The sequence below is a fragment of the Anopheles gambiae genome, chromosome 3, assembly GCF_943734735.2.
Source record: "Anopheles gambiae chromosome 3, idAnoGambNW_F1_1, whole genome shotgun sequence".
In the NCBI taxonomy this organism is placed as follows: domain Eukaryota; kingdom Metazoa; phylum Arthropoda; class Insecta; order Diptera; family Culicidae; genus Anopheles; species Anopheles gambiae.
In genome coordinates, this window is record NC_064602.1 from 10,365,783 (window position 1) to 10,391,844 (window position 26,062).

The following is a 26,062-nucleotide window of genomic DNA, read 5'->3' on the forward strand; positions in this document are numbered from 1 at the left end:
GTTTGTGTGCGTACTGTGGTCTCAAGATCTGGAGAACGCACACGTTGTGGGCGGAGGAGGGAGAATGTGTGTTGTTTAAACTGTACACAATTTAATTATGGTGGTAATTAATTTCAGTCTCCGGTATGTGAAGAACAATAGCGGGGCTACCAGGGCACAGGCAGGCACAAAGGTGAGGGGGGGGGGGGGGCAGGTTGAAAGAGAGATGGTTTCAATTTGAAACACTGTATCAATGTGCATTGGCATTTTGTTTGAGATGAAGTAGAAAAGATAGTTTGGAAATTCTCGTAGAGGGTTGAGGAGGATCGAGAATTGATCCATGAACCTATGGTATACTAGACAGTACACTTGCTGATTGCTCTTTTCGGCCGAGCGAAGATCAGATGCAAAATAATGCAATAAAAGCTAGAGCTATTGATACATTTGAGATAAACATCATTTTTGGATGTAAAAATCACGAGTATTGTATTTTTAATGATTATTATTATTACTTCTTGCATAAAACAGCTTCTTTTCCATTTTTATCGTTAATCTGGATTCAAAAGAGCTCACAAAAAACGGTTTCAATTCATGTCTCCGACGCGACGGTTTATCACACAGCACACAATTCCGACACCGTGCTTGAATGCTGTACGAATGTGACCTACCCGTCCCTCCACATCAAAGCCGAGCCAGACAGATGACCGACGACAAACCCCCTGTTGGTCCCGCCTTGACCGACACACCACACCGACACATCATATACACCAACTTATATCACGGTTATAAATATATTCGGCAACTCGTGCGTGTGGCTGTATGTCTATGGCGTGCGCTGTTGTCCTCAGTCGCCTGTCTTAAGGCAAGCGGGGACACAGAGAACGTCCCCTGCTGTTGTTCAATCGCCACTACACACCTATACGTTCCGGTGTCAGCCGCTCTGAAACGGTTGTGGCAGTATGTACTTGTGTGAGCCAACAACAGATTATTTGAGGGCAAGAAGATGAAAAATTGGTAAAACGAGATATCTCCACCAACATCGCCCGAGTCCACCAACCCAGCAGGGAGCAGAGCGGCACACATCAACCGAATCGCTACACCGCGACATCTTCACACGAAAGCCGTTCAAAGCCGTTTTTGAGAAACTGTGCGAAAGAATCGCGTTCTAAGCCGGCCAGAAAACCCGCGTTTACGTGGGGGTTGGTGTGTGGGAGGTGTGCTACTGGGTACACATTAGTGCGCCCACCCCCTTCGGTAGGTATTTTCCGCTGTCTGGAAATCCCAAGTTTAACATCATTTGCCCATTCCAATGGTCTCCCCATGGCCAAAATAATAATAATAAAAAAAACGCCGTGTGTCGCTCGATATTACGGAATTTTCCCACCGGTTTCCATGTATGCATGTGTGTTAAATCTTTCTCACTCTCTCTCTCTCTCAATCCCCCAAATCTCTGTCACATGACAGGTGAGTTTCGTCAGTGATTGCGCGCCAACACGACGACGACGACGACAACATACATCCTGATGTTCTACTGTGAGCGTGTCACGAAAGCGGTCGGGGTTCGTCGTGCAGGTTTTCCCCGTCCTCAGTGTGTGCGTGTCTGTGGCTACACCGCCAGTCAGTCTGGCTGGGGGTTCATTCGCTGTCCGGGGTTGAACAGTCACTCCGTGGTCATTCTACGTTCGAGAGCAGAAATGGTGAGTGCCCGGCATCGCGTTAGGGGACAGTCTCTCACAGCTGCCGTCTGATCTGTTACATCATCCGGACGAGGGGGGAGACCAGGCCACAGTATCTCTTCTGTAGTAAGGCCGCACCGCAACCAGCTGCTGACAGTAGAGAGGGAGAGAAAGAGAGCCGAGTCCTTAAAACCGGTTCATTCCGACTTCGAGCGATGTCACTCTTTCTCACTTTCTCCCGCTCTCTCCCTCGTTTAGTTGTTCAAGAAAAACACAACAAAGAGATGGAAGAGCATCCGGCATTAATTGGAAATGCTTTGATAGAAAAGGAAAATAAGGTCTCCCTTTTTAGAGCAAATACACACAAACGCACACGCTTCGGTGGAGCATCAAGGGCGCTTGCGCTTCTCTCTTTCAAACCGTGGCTCATTTTCCCACGCTGGCCGCTTTTTCTGCTCATTTCCACAACACCTCCGCTTGTGTGCGGGGGTTTCCGTGCTGGGAATGGCACATTTCACAGACATTCTCTCTCATTCTATCTCTCGCTCTCTCGGGCTCTGCGTGGTTGTTCGTCCCTGGGGCAATTGTTTGTGTGTGAGCAGTGAACAGCAACAACCAGAGCAACACCAGTGCGATAGGGCGCGCGCTTACAATGGCATGCTCTAGATATTTGCTGTACTCTGTTGTGTGCGGCAGGCGATCTCGTAGTCGTAGTGACACAGAAATGTCCACCCACCCAGCCGAGCCGACCCACCCCGTGCCGAGACACCCGAGCAGTCGCGGTGACGTCATCGATGAGGGAAAGGGAGGACCCATTCCTACTGCTGAAGTGAAGTTCGACGCACCAAAAAAAGCCCCTGCCAGAGCGAGCCCCCATTTTCTAGCAACGAGGATGATGGTGATGATAGTAGTAACCCCATTCCGTCAACATTCGTTCAATCAGAAGCTTCACTCGCAGGATTGAAGCCGTTCGAGAGCTTCGTGGTGCTTCGTCTCGCTGCCCTTTTGTCTCCGTTTGTGGACGAGAGGACTTCCGGAAGTGAGAGGTCGCAATTCTACATATTATACCACGAGATGTGGCGTTGATTGTTCGATTTGGGGATGTACATGTACCTCCTTCATCATCTTCGTTGGGACCTCCATACTGCCACTCTGGTGAATGTCACAAAAGTACAAACAGACCTCGAGCGAGTAAAATACTACAATTAAAGCGTGTCGGACCATGAATGCCTTCTCAAAACCATGGTTTTCGCACTTGTACCTCATCCAGGACCTTCGTTTTCAGAATTAATCTTGCTTAGATAATCACATTTCTTCTGCCATCGTTTTCCAACGTAAGCAGACGCTCCAAACCATAGCCGGCTATTACGTCATCAGTTCAAACTAAGTTCAAGCACGCGTCATCAGAACAAAAACACGAGATGAGAGAGGGAGGCATGAAACCTCCCAATCTGCACACGAAACAAGAAGGAAACATTGCGAGATTAATAGGTTCCGCGTGTCGGTGCTGGAATGCAGACGCGCAAGAATTCGGGTCAACCAAAGACCCACCAAAAACAACATCTTCTCGAAAACACAGACACACACGATCACAATAACTCGTCCAACAAGTTTCACTTGGATGATAAATAATTATAAATTAAAGAACAGAAAGCAAAAAAACCCATACTGGACACGCAAGTCCAAGTGTTGCTGGATGCAACAAAGAGACAGAGAGAGAGACAGAAACGACAGAGGAGTGCTGGCATAACTTTAAAAAATGGAACCTGTCCACGATGGCATGGGCAGGAGGAGGAAGACGAGCCCGGACACTTTACAAATGGCTTGCTACAACATGTTCACTCCCAGTGGCCGGGGGAGAAGTACAATAACAGCGACTGCTGGCTAACGGCAATGTTTTTTAGCAGATGAAAAATAATATCTTCCGTCTGGTGTCAGCTGTGGCGTGTTGTTGTGCTGGTCATTCGGTACGGCTGCTTTCTGTAGCAATATGAGCTCGGCCCCGCTCGCTGTTCCACGCAGACCGAATCAACCCATGTCACTATCCAGTCCAGACGACCGGGCGTCGTCGCTGGGGGATTGTAGATTGTAAAAAAAAAATATATACGCTGGTGCATGCTAAACACCCCTCATTGCACACCACCAACAGCAGCGCTTTTGAAGGAAAACAACCACCGCACAAAAAAAACGAAAGCCAATTTGCCGTTTGGCCAGTACGTATTTGTGTTTGTGTAGGTGGCTCTGCAAAAGGTAAATAGTGTGTCCTCCTTTTTGCGAATCGCACCAAAAACAAACACCTTTCGGAAGGTCCTTCCATCCTCTCGCCACATTTTGATGCACCGCGCGTTCACCAACACCATCCGAGTGACCAGAAAAAAGCTCCGACCATTTAGGGAGTTGGGCAACGCGGCGGCTGGCAGAGCCACTGGTAAATTGAGCAATTTTGTCCCCCTGTGCCAGCCGTGCCAGCTGCACAGCAAATGGAGCACAAATCAATAGCCCCACAATACGCTATAATAATATAAGGACACATACGCGCTGCTGCTCGCCACCAAAATGGTGCTGCAAATGATCTTGGTGAAAATGTGCTTTTCCGTCTGCTGCAGCCCACCTCGCATCATTTCCCGATTGGTGGGCGCGCTTGGTTGCAGCTGCTCGTGCTATGAGTGGAGCGTTGGCTGAGAGATCCACGTGGGCTGTGCCGTGATCCCGAACCGAATGCGGAAAATTGCATCCGCATGATGCGCGAAAATCGTACGCTCGAAGGCGCGATGCAAAGAGACGCAAAAGCGGAGGGGGGAAAATCAAACAACCAGACGGTGCAGCACACAGCGCTGCACCAGCACCAACCACACCATGTTGTGTGTACGTTAGTACAACATCGTTTCAATCTTTCAAACCCCAGGAAACGGAAGATTCTTGCAGTCAAAATCACCGTTCCTTTATTTATTCTTTAGTTGAGAAAGGAGTAGCAGCAGCAGCACGACCACATCACACCGGTGTTTTATACGAGTACAAAAAGTCGTATTTATTCGCGAGCTTCGGTGGAGCCCCCGGTGGTGTGCAAATATGACGATGGAATCAATCGATAGAATTAGATAATTCAATCACGACGACGACGACGACCATAGCGCGACCGTGGACCGGTGGTGCTATAAATGGATGCTCGAAAATAGGCCGAAAATGTGCTCATCCAAAAACGGTCGAATGTTGGTTGTGTGTTGTTGTTGTCTGTGTGTTGTTAGGTTCGAAAATGGGGCTCAGTGGGGAATGGAAAACAGCGGTGATTAATTAATTTTAAATCAATTCTAAGTGAATGTACTTCTTTTCCGTTAAGTTTAAAAGCTTTCGTGAATGTGTTTTTGAAATTATCGAAATTGAAATTAAATTGTACATCCAATAAATCTTCCTGCTGGCTTTAAGCTTTACACGCCTGAAAGTATGCAATATGTTGCTAATTAATGAGTAAATGCTACTTTTTAGTAATGAAAAATGTATACATTGATATTTTGAACTATCATAAACAAGACCTTCTACTTAGACCACACTAAAATCATTGATTTCCTGTTGTTAATCAGAACTTCAAAAATCAACTACAACCGACAAAATGTGTGAACATCAAAGAAGGGCACAACTAAATTCTAGAACCAATACCAATACTTCCACTGCCACTGGTTTAGCCTTGTGCCCGATTTTTACACGCCATCGCGCTTGTCCCACATAAGGAAAACCCGTCCCTTTCCACTCGCTTGCTTGAGCGCATTACCAACCACCACCAACTCCCTGCTCGGCTAATGTTGCCTTGCCTCCTGATTGGATGCACTTTACCCGATGCATTAATGATGATGAGTCCATCACCGGTCCCGGCCCGATGACGCTCGCGCTCGACACTTGCACCTCTATCTTCGATCTGTGCGATCCCCTACCCCCTTCTCCTTCCTTTCCTCCTCCTCCAGAGCGACACGACATTAGTGATGTTTCAATTTTGTGTTTGCATAATATTTTACACCGATCGTTAAATCGTTACGTTTTTTTCCGCGGCCCGTGGAGCGTTTCATCCGCCCAGTAGGGAAGGAACTCCGCCAACGGAGGGAGTGCTGTCTAGTGCTGATGTATGCTGATGTTTACAAGAATTATGTACATATATTTTCCCCCTCGTCTGATGTTTACGCCAAATGCGAGTACACTGCCGTGGTAGATGGTCCGTGCGCGCATCTTACGATGCCCTCGCAAAGCTGGACTTGTGGCCGGCAGTAGCGGTGGGACGGATGGACGGCGGGGCTTGTTGTTTGCTGGTTTTAGTAACCAAAAACCCACCAAACAACATCGCCGGAAGCGCAAAACCAAACGAAATTTGTTGTTTTGTGTAGGATTTTTTCTTCTCTCAAAAGCACGTACACGCACGCACGCCCGTCAAAAAAATACCGAAATCTGTTTAAAATCTCACAAAAGGAATAGCTTTTCTCAGGGAGAGGAGATGGCAAGGTAAATCCCACCGGTGGGCATGTGCGTGTGTGTGTGTGTGGGGGGGGGGGGGGGGGGGGGCTCTCAGTAGGACCATTTTAACGCCAGCTTTTGCCCGTGCCGTAATGATAATCACTGCAGGAATTTTTCACTTTTTCCCGACGCGCCGCCGGCTCCACAAGCTCCGGGGCAAGTCAATAAACGTGTCACGTCGGCGCACGCTAACTGACAATTTGATTACCTCCCGCTGCGTGGGGAGCGGTTTGGGGCAAATTTTTCACCCCAAACCGTGAGCATTTTCCGGCGTACACACCTGACATAAACATACAACACACACACACGCACACAGTGCTGTACGAACCGCATGGTTCATCTGCTTAGCATCAACAAGAAGCCCCAAATGGTCTTTCAAGAAAAGGAAAAAAAAAAAGCGGCGAGGTAAAAGAGAGCAAAGGAGATGGATTTGTGTTTTTTTTCTACTTTTTTTCTAGGAGCTTCCATGTGTGTAGCCAGATTCCATGAAAATTGAACCTTGCCCACGGGAAAATATCGTTTGTGTACTCGACGCCGTCGTCGTCATCGTCGTCATCGTTGCAACCACCAGCAGCCTCCCCGTGTGAAGAGGGCTGGGATTTATCTCCCAGTAACCGAAACCCGCGCACAGGTATGGATGGTGGTCTTCACACCTTTCCCCGCTCCGCAGCACCACACCACCAGCTCCACAAATACAAACGATTTTCAAGTACACCTCGCAGTGGGATAAATCGATCCGGGTCGAAGATTGAAATGGACACACAGAAACACAGAAACAAAAAACCCGCACACCAAAAGAAGGTGGTTGTTTGCTATTCATACCATGAGTGTGTGTGTGTGTAAGATTTTTGGCTGCATTTTAGCTGCAAAAAAGGAGCTGCAGCAACGACGAGACGAGCATCAGAAAAATAGGACACACACAAGAGACCAGATCGCTCCTCCGGTCCGCCGCAGTGTGCTATTTCTGATGGAAGCTACAAAGCGAATAATTAATCGTACACCACACACACACACACCGTACACCTTGCCCTAGAACCGACGGATATTCGGTTTGGACCCACACGTTTTGCCCCGGGATTTGCCAACGTACGTCAACTCCGGTTTGACCAATCCGCCGATGGCGGCAGTAGCAGCGCGCACTAACTCTCGTTCGGTCTCTCGCTTGCGCGTAATTTATTCACCAACTCTCGGGTCGGGTGGTCTTGTCGGTGGACGTGATGCACGTGGTCCGGTGTGCTCTACTCTGATTAATTGATTCAGCACAAGACTAGCGCTGCCGGGATTAAACGACAGCGGCAAAGTGTTAGAGCGAGAGAGTGGTAAGCGGAGTAACCTTCGATAAGCCAACTTTACCATTCCTGACGTGCGATTAATAATAAGCGCACCCAACATCCCGCTGTCCATGCTGTGCAAACCCCATTCCAACACCCCTCGAATCCCCCCAAATGAGGTGACAGCAGCCTGTGATCAGTATTGCAAAGTTTTGCGCACAAACTGTGCAAAAGTCTAATCCCTTTTTAAAGTGTGGCCCTCGCTCTGGCTCCCGCCGACTGCTCGCTTCCAAATCAGACAGCTGACATGACCGAAATTGGCGCAATCGGTAGGCTCGAAACTCTCCAACAAATCAAGTCTTTCGCCAGCAGCGCGCACACGCACACCCGCGTCTTACGGTCTTCTTGCGCAGCAGGTCCTGCATCGCCAGCACGACGACCAAACTTTGGACGATAATAATGGACGATAAAACCGAGCGCCCTGTGGAAGCAACTTGCCGTGCGACACGGTGTGAGAAATATCCCAGGCTCTGTGATGCTTGACAGGGGAAAATGATTTTGGCGACAATCGAGTTCGAGAATCGAGACGGCAGGGCCGGCAGACACAGAGCGGAGCTGTCGTCCTTCCCCGGGTCGTCCTGCTCGACGGCCGACGATGGTTCGTAAACGTCAGATTAATGTTCTTAATTATTAATTCACCGAAATGAGGTGCAAAATGGGCGGGCAAGCGAGCGAGCGGAGGACGCCCAAGTTTGTGAGCTTTGTAGAATTAGTCGCTTTTTTATGAATTGTTCATTGCAAATCTTTTAACTAAATTATACGGGTACTGATGGGAGGTTGGGGGGTTTCTTACTATGGGACAATGCTTTGCGTGCGGACAATGAGAAGAACACTTCTAGTGGTCCTTATGAAATTCTTGCAGCATTACACCTGAAGGACCTTTTCTTTGAGTGTATACAATATTCATGAGGAAATGGGGAATTGGGCCTGCTAATGATGCAATGGGTCGAGGAATCAAACTGTAACGTTTGTTGGATTGTTTTGCTGGATATATTTGCTAGATTTGGCGAACACTAGCGATAGCGAATTGGAGGAGATGGAATACTTCAACTGTCAAATTCAACTTGTTAATTGTGGCATTTATAACACCAAGACATAATATTTTGAACTTCAAAAGACATTTTTGAGCCAGACGATGACTTTGAATATCTCTTATGCCTCCCTGAACTTTCCAGTGTAAGTCTTCTGAAATCTGAGTTCCGGGTCTGAACTTCTATAGACTTCCAAGGTATTAGTGATTAATTCTGATGGTTGTTTTTTATACTATAGAAACCTAACATCCTTAGTAGATCTTACAATCAATTCCACTAACAGAAAAAAAACACAAATTTGGGGTTGTGAAAATCCCGTTATCAGCATCTCCAAAACTTGTCTCATCACTCCTCGCTCAAAGACTGGTTACTCCCAAGACTCCCAGAACAATACCCATCTCTCAATCTCTTCGCTTCAAGTTGTTACAATAACATCAAGACAACTTGCTGACCTCGCACTTCCACTTTTCGCCTCACAATCTTCATTTATGATGAAGATGATATCACGACTGCGCGACATGTCCGACATGACGGGATTAGTGGCATACACAGCCCACTTACAAGCCCCCAACCCAAGTTACACACATCGTTCCAATCAGCAACGAAACAGTGGTAGCTAACGAGCAGCATCAAGCACATGCACACACACAGCGAGTAAGATGATACACATTACAATGTGGGTCAAACACTACATTTACATCTGTAATTCCTCGCACCAGCGCGAATATTCCCTCGAACGCGCCCCCTTCAACTCTAAACGTCCTGAGAATATGTCTTGCCAACCACAAGAACAGCACACAAAACACAAAAAGAGAGCAACCAAATGTATGTCGTCGACGACTGAAAGTATGATCATAACAAAAACCCGTTTTCGTACATTGCATACCAACCCAGGCACCACACAAACACACAATGGAGATGATAGTTTTCGTACCAACGCCACAAAAAAACAAACACCAAACGCGGGGTGGGAAACTATAACTATTGCTGACCAGATAACGCTCGCCGTTCTGGCCAACAGTAATTGTGGAGTAGTGTCATCTTTGCTCGTCACTAAAACTTCCATTCGGTTGGCCCGCCCGGACACAAAACCAGCGGCACATTACACAAAAGAATCCGCCGACAGTGATCGCCGGACCCATTATGGCACAGGATAAAGGAAGCACGGAATTGTTTCGTTGGTCTAAAATATCACGAAACATCCAAAGTATAGCCACAGACACACGTGTGTGTTCACTTGGTTGTGTGATGTCAATAGCACAGGAGCAGCGGGATGAAAACATTCTGGTCCTGGTTGCTCCAGTTTCATTCTTTCTTTTATTCCTACATGGATATGTGTGCCTGTGTTTTGTTTGCAGCAGAAGTTTCAATGTAAGGGTATAGGTGTTCTTTGTGGTTTGTGGGATTTCCGCAGACTTCAAGCTGACCAGGTTCTATTACACTGGCTCGTAGGCTGCCTGCTGCTGCTGCTGCTGCTGCTTCTGCTTCTGCTAGGAGAGACAGATAAAACGAACCGAGTTTATAAATAGACCAAGCCCTTTCATCCTTTCGGGCTGATATTACTCATCCACCTACTCCTGGGATTGGAGAATATTCAGACAAGTCGAGAAAAATTAAGATACACACTGATAGGGCACACACAGCTGGGGTCGAGCAAGTTATTTCAGGAACAGCAGCATTGACCAACGTTAGCGACAGAATCCATACCAGTTGAAAGCAGACACTCTTAAAGCCTAACCCAAAGATATTAAGCGGGAGAGCGAGCGCAAACTCACGGATGCAGGTGCAGAGGACAAACCCCATCCCCGGATTCGTTCCAATTTCAAGCGTGTGGCACAGCATAGAATGTGGGAGAAATGTGTTCTTTTTGGAATGTACCTCCAATTCCTCCCGAGCATTGCACCGTGGGCGTCTGTGGGTAAAGTTTTCATTTTGTGCTCTCACATTAGGGTATCTGCTTTCATCCAGTCAGAGAGAGAGAGGGAGACAACACAGCCCAGCCCAACAGTAAATTAGCGCTATATATATATAAATGAAAACTATCCCGGCACACCCTAGGGAGTTGGAAAAACCACATACACATCCAGCAGGAACATTCACTTGAGGAGCAGCTTCGTACGGAACTCGTTTGATGTCTCACCACAACAACCACCCTCTCTCTCTCTGATGAGCAATGTTCTTTATCAATTCGCACACGAATGTCCCAACGGGGCCCTCAGCTGTGCCCTCAGAGCAGATGCGAGCGCAAACAAAATTTCGTACAACCCAACTTTACAGTGTGCATTATTTTTTGGATGTCACAGGTATATAATGTACGATTTTGAGCCACTGCCAAAAGCCTTTTCTCTATTCCTCATCGTAAGAGTTTTATCATATGCGACACATCTTGCTGTCGCACCACAGACGCCGATGCAAAAATCTGGTATTCAACATGCATAGCACACAGGCGGGTTGGAATTCGGTATCTGCAAGCCATCTAATCCACCACAAACCCCATGCATGTGTGCATATACACGTAATCCGCTGCTCGGGGGATGAGGCTGGGGAGAGGAGCAAGCTGCTGGGGAGCGTTGGAAGAAATCAGTTGTTAGAAAATCAATTTGTCCTGCCGCACCATCGCACCATCATGCTGCCCTGCCCCTCTGCTGCCTGCTTGTGCTGGCTTATTTCTACCAATCCTGCCGGCTTTTATGTTAGCCTTTTTTGTGTGTGTGTGAGTTTCGATCGATTCGGCCCAAGAGCAGTTGCATACGTCAGACTGGCAATAATTTCGTTGATGCAATGCCAAGAAATGATGCCTTTATAATTGACAGAGCTAGCACAGCTAGAATAAGGGTAGCACAGCGGGATGCGTGAGAGGAAAGATAGACTTTGGAGCCGATTCGTAGGTCGGATCGGAGATGCTCAATCAGTTCTTTCGTGTTTTCTTTTGATATCTTGCCAGCGGGGGGACTGTTGTATCAGCGTATGTCAAACGAGTCTCCAATCCAAGCGCAGGCAGACATTCAGGCAGGCTATTAGGACTGATCCGAACAGAGATTTGATTGGATATGTAGATAACGTTTGAATGTGAAACAGATTTAGATTTCGTAGGATATTGAAACTTCCAGGCAATTCTGGATATTGCTTCTGCCAATTTCTTCATCCCGCTTGCAAGATTTGCACCACCTGACAGTACGTCTTTTTGAACTAAATCTCTCTCAAGCTTGTACAATCAAATATTGGCTATTAAAGTACTCTCTTAAAGAGCAATCCTACGAGAAAAAAAACCCGCAAGTCACTGAACTATGTTTCGAATCCGTCCGTTAGAAAGCAACGACCATTGGGTAAAACCATTGGGAACAGGATGCCACCGTTGGTCAGTAATCCGCACCAATGGATGAGGATATCCGTTGAGCAAGATTAATGAGATTGGTTTTTGTTTTCCGGAGCAGCAGCACCAGACCAGTGCCAGCATGACGTTCATTTTCCCCACAGCCAAAAATAACTGGAAACTGTGGGGCAGGGGCATTAGTTTCCGGTGTACTATGCCGACCTCTTGTAATTGTTTTGGCCTGTTGCGCAGCCAATCTGAAGAGGTTTTTTCAAAAGAGTGTTCCACAAACGTGCGTTGTGAAGAATGCACCCTGCTTTACAGCTGACTTGGGAGGGGAGGGAGAGTGTTCCTAACACTAATGACGGTTTGGGTTCTGTGTGTGGTAACAGGATGGATACTGCACGGTACTGCTTGACTAACCAGTGATGCTGCTGATGATAATGCATTTACAATTCCAATTTTTCATCTCGTTTCTCCGTTGTTCCGCAAGTCTTCATGTCGCTACCTCTATGAATCCCATAGTTTTTGGAGAGAGTTCTCCAACTTCACCCCAGCCAGCTCTCCTGGATGTCATCAACGTGGTGGTGGTACGCTTCCGTCTTCACCATCGTGATAATGGAACAACAGATTTGCATTTAGATGCTAAGCTGCAACACACAGAGCACAAGGTCGACAGAAAGAGTGAGAGAATGAGATTTTGTACGACACGTACACCCTTCTGTTGCTGCTGCTGCTGCTGATGGTCCTTCGCACTAAAGTAGTTTGTCATGTCGTGTTCAGCATCCCGCACACAGTGCACGTAACAGGCACAGTGTTGTTGTGTTTTCGTTCTCAAGGGTGCGTGTCGTGTTTGGAAAAGAATCCCTTCGGGGCGTACTGGAAATAACCCGCAACCAGATACTTTAATCCTTCGCCTACAAGCACGGTTCATGAGCCAAATGAGATCAAGAAATTCCAGACATAATCACAGTAGTACGCTGTGTACGGCAAGTCATCCGGAACACATTGCACGAATCTTAAGACCCTCCCCGTTGCGCTCTCCTTTCTCTTTCGCTTCTTAATGCTTGTGTTTTCTTGTTGGGAAGGGCCGAGGGGTTGTGCACAATTTATGAATCTGGCGAGAATCGCTACTTGGTTGGCTAAAAATATATGCACGCACCCTGACGCAAACATCAACATCGTCGGTGCAGTCTGTAAAGTGCATATAACAGTACGATAAACACCGCTATCTTTCGTGTGTACCCTTGGGCGTGGTGTTCGAAGATCATCGAAGTTTTTCCACATTAAATCCATGGATCCAAATTCCCCAGAAAAGACTTTAATGCACCCGAGGCGTGCCTCACCCGTTAAGACGACATCATAAACGTTCGGAATAATTAACAGCAATCAAAAAAAGAACTTGAAACAGCAGCACCACAAGAAGTTACCAGAATCTTTCCGATAAGACTTTCCCTGCTCGTGGCATCTTCTAGACCACCATCGTCATCGCAGGTCAAGAGCCGTTCTAACTCCACTCTACTCCTTGGCTAAGTGGGCCGTGCGGCTAGTTGCGCGCCAGGCCACATCTTTACACTATTGTTTAATTTATTCCGAAAGCTTCCGACGAAGCACCGACCGCAAGCGAACGCGCCTGGTCGTCTGGTTACTTAAGCATAATTAGCATAAGTATTAATTTCCCCTGAGAACTTTGCAGGTTTCCACCCCCAACCGCCATCGTGCGAAACACTTGCCACACTCTGTAGCGCTTTTCCAATGGGTTTTTTTCTTGCTAGCTCGCTCCCTCGAACGCTATCATAATTTGCCTCCCGTCACACACACAAACCATTCGTATGTCTCCCTCCGTACTTTCCAGGTCCCTCGCAGTGAATTCAATTCCAAGCCCTGCTTGACGGGGGCCCACAGACAAGATACAATATGTTGTTGATGTCGAAGCCAATTTTGGGCCCGGTACGGCAAAGGGCGAGTAAGCCGCTTAAAGGGAAGCGAAATGGAGCTGATACTATTTTCGATTACAACGACGAAGACGACGACGCTGACGATACGCTGTGGACGCAATGGGACGAAGACTCTGCTCGTACATCGTTAGGTTTGAGTAAAATGGTTTGCCTCTTCATCCAGGTGGGGATGTCACAACAACAGCAAAAGGTAAAAGAATCTGATTTACTTTCCAAAACCTTTCTAAATATTTTTAAACAGATTGGTTACATTCGAGCTTTTTCCTTCCATTCAAAACACATCAAACCCTTACAGCGAATGTTCTATTTACGCTCGGCGCCCAACCACGTTCGCTACGTTTGCTTTGCCACACATCAGCATCGAATGGAAACGGTGCAATATTTGCAGTACTGTAAAAAGCGGGGAAAAGTCTACAACAACAAGTGCTGCCAACTGCTGCACAAACCGACCGAGGTCCATCCATCCATCCAAAGGCATTCCCGCGAGCACGTGCATTCCCGCGTCGCGCCGTGTGTCCTAGCATCGTTCGATTTTGTGCTTTGCATTATTTAAGGTTTAATTACTGACCACACACAAACCCACACACCGGGTGATTGGAAATTGAAGGATGAAAAATGGGCAAAGGCCCCGGCACGAAAGGAAGAGACAAATACATCGACACACAGCTGCTCCATACAGCACACTACAAACGAGCCTCAACCTCAGGGCTCTATTAGTAGTAGTAGTTAGCTGGAAGAAGCGACAAAAATCAATTCGACCTAAAAATAACCGTTCGTGCTCCGTGTCCTCCTTGCTCTGTCCTGCACAACCTGCAGCATAGATTTCAAAGGAAAAATCAAAGCGCACACGGTGAACGAATATCGAACGCTGAAATAAAAACCCGGGGCTTTTCCGTTTTCCTCCACCGAGTGACATGTGTATGGCTGTGTGTGTCTAGGGCTGCAAACGACGCAAAGACGCACACACGACAGGAAGGAGGCACACACCCTGGAAAGGAGGTAAGATAATAATAAATGTGTTCCAAAGTGTGTCCGTGTGTGTGCGTTTAAAACGAAAAAGGAAAGAAGGTAGATAGTGAATGTCATGCCGGTTTGTGTGTGCGAAAGGATATGTGCTTTTCCTGTTCGGCTTCTCTAATCAATGAGGAAAGCAGGGAAATGTGGCTTCAGTTTACACGATCCCTCTCATCATCCCCTGTTGTGCCTTGTGCCCTTTTCCAACGACAGCCCAATCAGGTGAAGCATACATACCTCGCTCACAGACATTCGCTGTTGGCCGGTGGTAAGCCCACAGCGGTACAAACATGTTTGCAATATAAGAGACTTTACTACTCCTTCTTTTCACGCCACTGTCAGTTCTTTTCAAACGTGATTTTCCTTTCCAGAACGGACCAGATGATGGGCAGAAGGGACGGGCTGTAGCTCTCCGTTGGCTTTGGTTGGTAGGTCCGCAAAACAAAACGAAGGTCCTATTTCAGTCATCCTAACCCTTCTACGTAACTAAAACATCTCATCTTTCCCAACCTTTGCGAACTTCTGGCGGCGCTGGTCCTTGGGCCTCTATATATTGGAGCGGGTTTTCTCTTCGTTTTATGTTTTATCCCTCTACTCATTCACACACAGCCCCGCAGGGCGGTGCTCCATTTACTAACACGAAAAGGATGGCATTTTTTCGTTCTTTAGCGGGAGGTTGTTGGAAACGACTGTGGAACGAGCGCGAAACATTACCGATAACGTCGATAATGTTTAATAAAACATAAATCGATATCCGCTGCCGCGCGCTAAGGCCACACACAGCATGGTTGAGGCCGCACGCGGAATCGCTGTTAGCCTTCAAAAATATTGCTGCCTATTCGCTCTGCTTCTCCCTCGCTGCAACCTTCGTGGGCTCTTCTGTTCCGGGATTGTGTTTAACGTTTCATTTCCGGTCAAGTTCTATCGCTTCGCTGTGTGCCGCTTGGACGGACAGTAAAAAGAGGCCTATCGGTGAAGAAGGCCTATCGCTGAGTCGAACGGGCACCCTGAAACTGTGTGTGTGTATGTGTGTGACCTGCGCTGCAATCGCGAAATAATTACACCCTTCTGACTGCATCGCAATGCTTTGCTGGTGAACATTTATCAAACTGCCTGCAAGCCAGTGTGCACGTTAATGTTGACCTTCTTTGCCTCTACTCTTGTAAGTGTTTGCTACTGTCACTACCCCGCAGTCCGGTGGTGGGTCCAATTCGAGTACCTTGCATGCCATGAACAACGGCTTTAAAGTTTCCACACGCACGGCTCTATTATCATCGCCATTCATGTATCAATCAAAACGGAACGATAAGGGAAAAAACAACATTATCGGGATACACAGCGTGGTTTTGCTATTTGCACAGTCTTGGGCCAATCAATTACTATTCCCCCTGGACCCCTGTGCTGTGCTGCTATATTTGATAAGCGGCTCAGGAGTGTTCGTCATCCATCAATTAGATAATTTGAAGTACAATTGGAATGCTTTACGCGACCAATCAATGCGAGATCATGCATGTGGTAGGGGGGGAGACTGCGAGAACAATGCATTTGTGCCGGTGGAAATGAGCACAAAGCAATCAATTATAGCTTTGCGACAAATGGGCCGACCAGATATGGACACGTTCATTGTAGCCCCCTTATATAACGCCTTCAAAATTGCAAAAGCATCACGATGAAACCTTATTACTGTGTTGTTTCGAGCGGAACCAGAGTGATTTGCGTAGCGAATTGCATACTTTTAGGCGGATTTCGTTAAAAGAGCCTAAATGTATGCAATTTGCAGAGCACAATGTCGCTTTACGTACGAAAAGACATCTGTAACTGTCACCCTATTAAAGCAACGAGCCTTCTTAAGCACCACTTTAACGCCCGACAAAGCGTTCCGTGGGACGAGAATCAATTTAGGTAAGCAGCATACTGTCCCCAATCTTCTGAGTGTCACTTCTGACCGTGACCTGAGCATAATTGCAACTTTCGAGCATGATTAGGAAGGGACAAAAACTAAAGATGATGGGGACACCGGAGCGCTTAAATGGCAAACACATTTTGTGCCCACTAATCCTTGACCTTACACGCGGAGCAAGTCGCAAGTCACCGTGGGAGGAAGGAAGGCCTCATTTTTAGAGCATTGTTTCAGCACCACCACACCACCGCTCTCAACTGATGCTCGCTCCTCCTACACTGGGCTCCTTTGGGAAAGATGTGTGTAGGAAGATGTGGCAGCTTGCTGGCGCCCGCACGTTTGCTGGCACTGCACGCAACACACGCATGCGTACACGCGCACGGCAGGGATGTTTTCTTCAAGAAAGCGCTAGAGCTTGAGAGAGGTGGCAGTGGAGACGCACACCGGAAAGGAGCTCTATTTACTTTGCGTCCTTTCTCAGCCACAGCAAGGCGCACAGCATCTTCGCAAGGCGGCTCTCGTGTGCGGAACCGTGCGGTTAACGGGCTCTCGTGGGATATGAATAGTATGGTGCTGCTGCTGATGAGGATGACTTTGTATCGTTGAAAGAGCTTCAAAATTTAAGTTTTTGCAGCCTCATTCCATGTCGAATGTTGTCTTTAGGGTCTGATTCTCTCAGTCGAAACAATAAACAAATATTATTTTGTTAACTTTCATGTTCTACAAGCAAATACGAGCCTCAACCGCTCTATATAAGATAAAACAAAATTATCCAACGAACACCAACAACCAAAAAATAGATCTCTTAATGCATTCGTTTTCTCCTCAACTTCACCATTGCTTTGCACAAGCAAACCTCCAACTCTAAGACAAACTTTCCACTCCGGTGCGTTGTGAAAGTAAGGGAGGAGTAGTGGAAAACTGTTTTGCTCTCTTGCCGTTTTTCGCTCACCAGTGGGAAATGTGTAACAACCCACCGAGGACATTAAAGAGAACATCCATTATAATTGGAAGCCGAATACCGTTGCTCTGCCAATACACACACACACCACGTGCGTGGGCAACTTCAAAGCTAAATGAAACATTTTATCGAAAACACTTTGTGCTTGTGTGCCTTCCCCTACCGCTCTCTCCCTCCTCTTGGGTGTGCGTTATTGCTTAAGCGCGCTACACAGCGGCATCGATCGACCAGACCAACAACGAGCACCACTTTGGCGATTAGCTTCGATCCACGATTATTCCACTGGTGGGAAAAGAACTTTTTATACTTTTATGAGTAGCCAAGTGGTGGACGCAGAGGCAGCAGCAGTAGGGCCATTGCTTACGGCAGAGATTGTCCGATTGGTCATGTAGTTTTTTGGGGGAGGGTGGGGGCACAAGGGACTGCGAGCCCGAGCAGGGCTGCATACGCCTGTGTAGCAGGTTAAACTTTAATCGATCCAACACGAGCCAATGGATTACTTCACTGCTGGGAGAGAGCATCGAAGTTGTTGTTTTATTGCATCCAAGAAATTGATATTCACCCAGAATTCAGTTATTGGACAACAATTTGGATACAAAACAAACGGCCAAGCTGTTGCCGTCTGTTTCTAGTGAATTTATCTCTTTACACCTTTCCACAAAAAAAAACAAATTGGACAGCAACACATGCTGTTGTGTTATTTTTATCAGCACCCGAACACATCCCCAAGGTGCAGAAAGATGTGCAATTCTGGGGTGTTCGTAAATCGATCCCAGCAGCATGACTTGCGACTAACACACAGCACGACGCCCGAAACCTAGGCAGAGCGGCGGCGGCGATAATTCTTCATCCTGCTCTTCAGTTTTCCATCGCTTTTTAGCCCCGTGTATAAATCGAATGGAACGCATGGTGGGATGACAGGTGCCCGAGGGAAATGCACAGGCAAGGAACTCCACATCTCGTCAGACTGAGCCGAACACACGCGTGTCGAACGTCTATTGTTGGGGAGTCTATTTTCAGCGCAAAACGCGCACACAGTTAACGAGGTCCGGCAGCAAACATCCTACCCAAGACCCAGGTCCGGATGACGGGGCTCCATCCGTTGACCTTCCACCGGGCCGATTAGATGATCTACACCGGTGTGCGTCCGGGCAGAATTTACGACACCCGCAGCTTCAATGGTCGTCGTCGACGCCCCTACAATCCAAGGGTGCGCAGCAGTACAATGTTTGATGCTTGCGTATCTTTATAACCACGACCATGGGATTTTATCACTGCCTCCAGAGGAATTACCCACTGGTGGTGCTAGCGCAGCAAACATCCTTCTCGCGCTGTCTTGTTGATAAGCGCTATCGTAGGCACAGCTTGTTGACGCAACCGTTACAATCTGCAGTAAACGACACGGCGAACTGCAACAATCAAAATGCGCAGTAACGACAGGTGAACTGGTACCTCTGGAGTTACCGCTTGAAGAAGCAGCAGCAGCAAAGATCAACCACCGTGTCTCCCGTGGCCACATGATAATCATATTTGCCACCCCCTCCCCGCGCCAGAGCACACACAATGAATGCGAAAATCTCGGTACGAATTAAAAGTGCCTGCAGAGTGATGTTTAACAGTGTCATCGCTTTTAATGGGATCAACTGGATGGCACGGCGGCGGCCGAGAGAGGTGCTAAGTGAGTTGTTAAACTCTGCCCACACCCCCGGGTAGAGCCCGCGGTTGGGAGTTGTGAGGGGTTTAATTTGTAAAGCACCGCCACCACACCATACATCACGCGGCGGCGATGGTGGTGGAAATGCGCAAGCAAATGGCATTTACAGGATTGCCTATTAGCACCGAGAGGACCAGGTCCACCAGGTCCCACCAGGAGGATGACACTCTCTGTCAACAAGATATTGGAATTATGATTGCTCTGCGTCCAGAGGCAAATTTATGACCGTTCTTAACGGCAAGCCTATAAAAGTTTCAAGAAGAAGCAGTGCAGTAAATGTGCAAAATAGTAAAAAGATGCCCATGTGACGGTAAACGTGTGCGGTACAAGTCCCACATATTGCTAGGAATATCAAGTCATTTTGTTGCTTGAAAACCCTCCTTCAGATCATCAGAATTACTTGTCAAGGTGACTACAGCAAGAGATGGTTGCGGCGGTATTATCGACTCAACACCAGGCACCGAAACGCGCACACACACACAAACACACTCCACACGGTGTCATTTCTGCATGAGTGCTTCTGGCACCTTAGCTTTCTAATTATTCGCCTTTCGCAATGGCAAAACTGAAACGGCCCAGGCCGTGCGAACGCCCTGGACTGGATGACAATACCGCTTATCCGCTTATGCCGAACATGTCAGCCTAACCTAAAATAGCACACCATTACGACCATCACACCACCAGCAGTAGTGTGGTGTGTGTGTGTGCGTGCTCTTTGTGCGAAAAGCATGGTGGTGGTGCCTTTTTTCTGTAGCTGAAATCAATTTAGTACACCCACACGACGCATGACAGCAGCAGGGCAGCGGCGATGACGATTGGCAAAGGCCTGAAGACGACAGCAGCACGACGCGATGTCGGCATCGAATTCTGATGAACGATATCCGCACACATTCGATTTCAATTAAGTCACGCCAAATCCATCCATCCAAAGGCCTACACACTGTGGCGTGAATGTTTTACATGTTCAGGTGGTGGGTGAGTGTGTGCTTACCCTCTAATGCGTGTGTGTGTGTGTGTGTGTGTGAGGTTGTTGGGAGAGCGTATATTCATTCCACGTCACACAGTTGCGTCAGTGGACAACGCGACGAATCACGCAATGATCGGAATAGTGCACCAAACCAGTTCCGAACCAGGTGACTAACGACGACAACGGGCAGAGTTGTGTGCAATAATGTGCGCGCACGAATGACGTGTTGTTGCCGCGTTGTTGGATGCGTTCGATGTAAATGAGTGAGCAAAGTGTCACCAGCACACACACACACACGCGCGCGTTGTCAAGTGACTAAGTATGATTTAATTATTCCGTCTTTCAGGCGGATGATGAGTTTAGAATGATGAAGGCCTCAGAAGTGTAGCAATTCCTTCTGCAAAAGAGATTACGAGAAATGCACACACATTCTCATCAGGTCAACCCAGGCGTGTGGTGCCAGTGCGATAAGAGTCAGACACACAAACAGGTCACAAAGGTAGGTCTATGCTACATAACAAAGGATGGTGTAAAAATGCACTTCTCCGAAAACTTCTACAGAACCTAGATTTGAACGCAAACCCTTCCATTTCCTACACCATGGACCTACGCACGGCACCACGGGCTCGCTCCCCAACCTAAGCGTATAATCTCCGTTTGTACATTTCTTACTTCTCATGTCTTCGCTCGCACTGTTGCTTTCTTTATACAAATTCCATTAAGGCAAGATAAATAAAATGATTGAAGCACCAATCCATCTGTCTCTGGCCCGCTGTGTAATGGCAATGTCTTGTACCGCGCACAGGCATTTCCGATGGATTGTACCAGGACCAAGAAGCTTCGTTTCGATTGCTACAAACGGTAACCGTAATTGGGAGAGCACGGAATGTTACGTAATGGAGCAACAAGGTTCCATCCTTTCCACCCATCCACAGAGACGCACAGCGTGTGTGTGTGTCACAATCCACAGCCAACATTGCGAAACCCGCGGAACGTAAAACATCCAACGAAATGGATCGTTGTGAGTGCAAAAGGACACCCTGACACACGCGAAAGAAACCGAACCGGCGCTGATGGAACGAACGGGTTCAACCCCTGTTCTTTGCATGGAAAGTCGCGGCAAATCCCTTTTTCGCTTGAACCTATGTATTAGCATCCTCGTTTTTCGCGCTGCGATGATGCCGCAAATGCCTCGCAGCGATCGTACGCGAAGGAAAGGTTACTCGCTGGTTGGGTTTAAAGGACAAAACCCCACACGTAAGGGGGAAGGGTCGTTCTTGTTTCCCAAAAAAAAAAAGGAAAAATACAACTCACGTACCTGGTGAGCACCAGGGACAGAGAGAACGGGAGATTATTTTAAAGACCCATCAGAAAGTACCGTACGCTGCTTTCAGTACTTCTAAGGGTATGTTTGGTACACACGGGTTTAGCTGGGGGGGCTTTTGTGTTGATTTTATCCCATCCATTCCCATATCCTAATGGCGACCTCCAGCCACACACGCACACACACCTGGGCCACAATTTACACAATACGCCAAAATGTATCACAGGAAAAACCCTCCGCAAAATGTTACTTACAGCAGCAACGAAGGTACCTTGGTGTGCCCTTTTGCTAAGCTTTTAAAGAAAATCATGATTTACTGTTACAGGTAACCATGAAATTAAACTCCACACAATCATGGATCGTGGTTCTGGTGATACATTCCCACGGAATACCGCCCCAGCCCAGTACCATCAACATGGAACAACAAACAACAGGGTAAAAGGAGACGATTGATGTTGAGCACTTTCAGCGAACGAACGGGACAGAACAGGGGCAGGGAAGAGTTCTTCAGCGACGCAGGTCTTTTGTGCGCGAGTGTATGGAGGGAGGGGAGCGTTTCGCGTGATACTTAAAAAATGCGAGCAAAAATACATTTTCCTTTCATTTATGATCGCGTTAGCGTCAACAAATAAGAACGAGTGTTGTGGGATGGGGTAAAAATACGTAAAAAAAAACAGCAGATACATCGCTTTAACGATGATGATGTACTTTTGATGGTGCCGAATGACTTCTCGGTTTTGTGGCACGGTACAACAGGACCAGCAATATAAGGGAGGACAATATTCTAGACACACGTGTCTTGGGACGCCAAGCGAAATATCTTATATAGAGGAGGATAAAAATTACAGCACACATTTACATTGTTCAGGAGCAGCTATTCCCTTACTCTTATACTGTTTTGGTGTTATGTTCCCCGTTTCTAATGAGCATGAACTAATGCAGGCTTACATTTATGCAGGGCAGGAAACGAAAAACCTTTGCGCAAGCAATGATGATATTGTTTGATAATATTTACTTTTTTTTACAGAAAAATCATGTAAAAGGGAAATTTTACGGCAAAACGAAAAGTACGATTATCAGCTAATTGATGCACTGGTTCGTTCGAATGAACTACACAACTATAGTGGGGAGGAATAAAAAACAGCCCAAAATGAATTAGCGATGATCGTGATGAATCATCTACTCGAACGAAGGATGAAATAAACTAAAATGAGCAGCTTCTTTTCGATTTTAATGTTCTTTTCTATGCAATTAATCCATCCTGAAAAGGCTTGGGAAAACCTGAAATTCTTAACAAATGCCCAAAACAAATAAATGAATATAATGAAAAAATATCGAAATTGATTAAGGAAAGGTGTAGTGACGTTGTTCAATTAGAGAGAGGTGGAACCAAAATAGAGAAAAAGAAGTCATGTAAAACATTCAAACAGAATCATTGAAATAAACACGGTTCAACGTACACCCGGTAAAAGAGAAGGAGTATCAACAACGGTACGTTAAGAAAGAAAAAAAGGGTGGAGAACAATCAAAAATAACACAAAAACAAAATCAGAACAGTGTAGTAGAGAACACAGTGTGTGATGACAGAAGTTCAAAGAGAAATTAGTGAGTTTGAGAAAGAAATGGTTTCTTTTCCTCTTTCACGACAAGAAACCGAGTGTGTGTGTATAAAGGGGGAGGTGGTGTTTGTGTTAAAATAGTTAAAACAACGGTAGAAGGCAGGTATTATAGGTATTATAGGTAAGGTAGCAATGTTCAAATACCTGAGCTTTGTGCATTTACTAGGGTGACTAAAACTAGCACGACTAGTGCCGAGCAGCGCAAAATCCGTTTGCAATCCATCCTCCTGCTTTCAATTTGCTTCCTGGTTTCCGTCGTTCGGACGTTTGGTTTGCTCGCACGCGGGGGATATGGTGGGGCTGCGGGGGGGTGGTTAACACCGTCGTCGTATGCGCGTCCCAATCCGCTTGGCTGCCGCTGCTACTACTACTGCTGCTGGCTGATGCAGCAGGTCACCGCCGACGCGTCTGGAAGATTGTGATTGTGCAACGGCGATCGTCAGCGGATCGTCGTCGTCGTCTTCGTCGTTCTCGCCGCTTCTGTTCCTTTCGATGGAAAGGATTCGCGATCGTCGTTGGAGTTCGTCGTGTGCGCAGGAAGCGTCGAGTCCTGCTACCGTCGTCCTCCACGCGATCGTCGTCCTAGCAAGCGTTGGCGCAGGCGAGGCGAACGTACGCCCGGTGCTTCCGTTGTGGTGGCGGGTTGGTCGTGTCAGACGCCCCAAAAATCAAAGCCTCACGCTCGTTTCCGCAAACGAAAACAGTTACACCACCACACGCTCTATTCTTTGCTTTTTCCTCCTTGCTCAGTGGTCGTGTAGACACAATACACACACACGCGCGCGCGCTAATTATTAGAACCGTGATAAATATAATGCTCCCGCGGGGCTTTCACTGCATCACCAAGATGCACACTTCGCTCTTGTATATCACTGCAACTAGCCTGGCCTTGCCTGCAATTTGAAGAGACACAGAATGACGATTGTGTGGGGGGAGAGAAGCTGCACGACGAACAACTAAACCGACGGCCAACACAAGAACAACATGCACTCAAAATACACGCACGCACTTCTTCTTTCCTGGGGAAGGTGGGCTGGGCGACCACTTGGGCGACGATCAAAGGGCGGCCACGGGCCAACAATAATGATGCGATGAGGATGATGACGCCGGTTAATGGGGGATATGACGATGGGGACGCCTCTTCTATCGCTCCCTTTATGCGGCGCGGTTGGGCGTACAACACTTGCACTCACGCACTTGTTTCCGCTTCACCTACACCTACCAACACCAACCAACCACTTATGCTGCACGTGCACACCACACTTACAAACACGTCTTCTCCTTCTCGCAAGGACCACGGACACAGGCACACTTGCACACACACACAGACACACACACACACAGACAAACAATTCAAGGATTCGGCCGCTGTGCCGCCGTGCTGCTGCTGCTGGGTATGCGTGTGTGTTTGTTGTGAGTTGCGTGTAAGTGTGCGCGTGTGTTTCGTATTGCTTCCGGCCGGAAAAAAGGGCTCCCGCCGACGAGATTAACGGATTCGGAAACTAAAAAGAGAAAAATGGAAAAATGGAGAATGAATTAGTACGGTTTTAAACAGGTGCGCGCTAAGGGTGAATGTACGAAAAAAAAAGTTCAAACAAAATGAAAGGAAAATTGTTCCTCGACTTGCTCATTAGGTCCATTTGCAAGTGATGACGTTTTTGGGGTGTACACCTGGCGCCTTTTCGCGGATAACATTGTAGCAAATGTCCTGTGTGCTTAAGCTTTCGGCTGTGTCCCCAAGCTTTGAGTGTAACTTCCACAGTGTCTGATGAATCATGCTCCGGGGAAGGCTAATTGTCCTTTTTTTCTTGCAGCATCGATTTCAATTTGATATTTCACAAAGCCTTGAACTATCAGAGTTCCTTGAAACAGTACTCTCCTCACAAAACTCCTTGTTAAGCTGTTAGCGTAAGGTTGATTATGCGATGTCTCCTCCATGAACTTTAAATTATTATCCCTGTTGATTTCATCGCACTTGGTGGCAAGAAAATAGAGTATTTCCCTCCCCTAACTCTGCTCCAAACACACAAAACAACACTTTGAGTGACTAAGTGTTGAATAAAAGTAGATGAAAACGGTTGGTAATCATTATTCAAGCATCAACGAATCCTTCAGAGCTCCTCCACAAATTGCCCGCCTTGCTCTCATGCTCCAAAAACAGTTCCACGAAAGGACGAAATGGAATAAAATTTCATGTTAACACGAAAGCCACCACGCACGTGTATTGGGGAGAACACGGCATTTTGTTGTTGTTGTTATTGTGTGGGGTACGCCAGCAGTCCGCACACACATTTTGGCTAGGACTTTTCTTGTTGTTGGTTCGTTCCATTCCTGCCCATCGCCCACTCCGAAAAACCTGACCAACAACCGGTGTGCTGTTGTGCTGTTGTTCTTGTTGTTATTGTGGGTATTGAAAGAAGGCAAACGAAAAGGGAGCACACCTTTGGGCTCTTCTGCCCCTCTCCACTCCACTCCCACTCTCAACTCAACCTGGATGTTTGTGAGCGAAGTTTGTGTAATTAATTAGCCTCTGAAGGTGGCATTTACATAGCCCGAGCGGATATGCCGTTGACGACGGCCAGGCCAGGCAAAGCGACCACCGCCAGTCCGGGACCACCATCGGCCACCGAAAGTAAACCTGGTGGAGTTGATGGCCGGAGCTGGAGCGGTTTTGAAGGGACCGTTTGGATGTCCGGTGATGCGTAAGTCTCCCCCGCGGGGACGTTTTTGGGGAGGTCCACCGACACACACACATACACAGATGCACAGCACACGCCG

At 47.3% G+C, this 26,062-nt stretch overlaps 1 protein-coding gene across 16 annotated transcripts in view; it reads right to left on the minus strand.

The window, feature by feature from the left end:
* LOC1277571 (uncharacterized) overlaps nucleotides 1-26,062 on the minus strand; it is a 69,625-nt gene that overhangs the window by 40,005 nt on the left and 3,558 nt on the right. For 6 of the 16 annotated variants that reach the window (XM_061661193.1, XM_061661192.1, XM_061661183.1 and 3 more), the window contains exon 2: nucleotides 23,429-24,786. In XM_061661193.1, the coding sequence (XP_061517177.1) occupies nucleotides 23,429-23,507 (79 nt within the window). In that variant the 5' untranslated portion in view covers nucleotides 23,508-24,786. The remainder of the gene's footprint in view (nucleotides 1-23,428; nucleotides 24,787-26,062) is intronic. The other 10 variants (XM_061661188.1, XM_061661186.1, XM_061661191.1 and 7 more) reach the window with 6 other exon arrangements.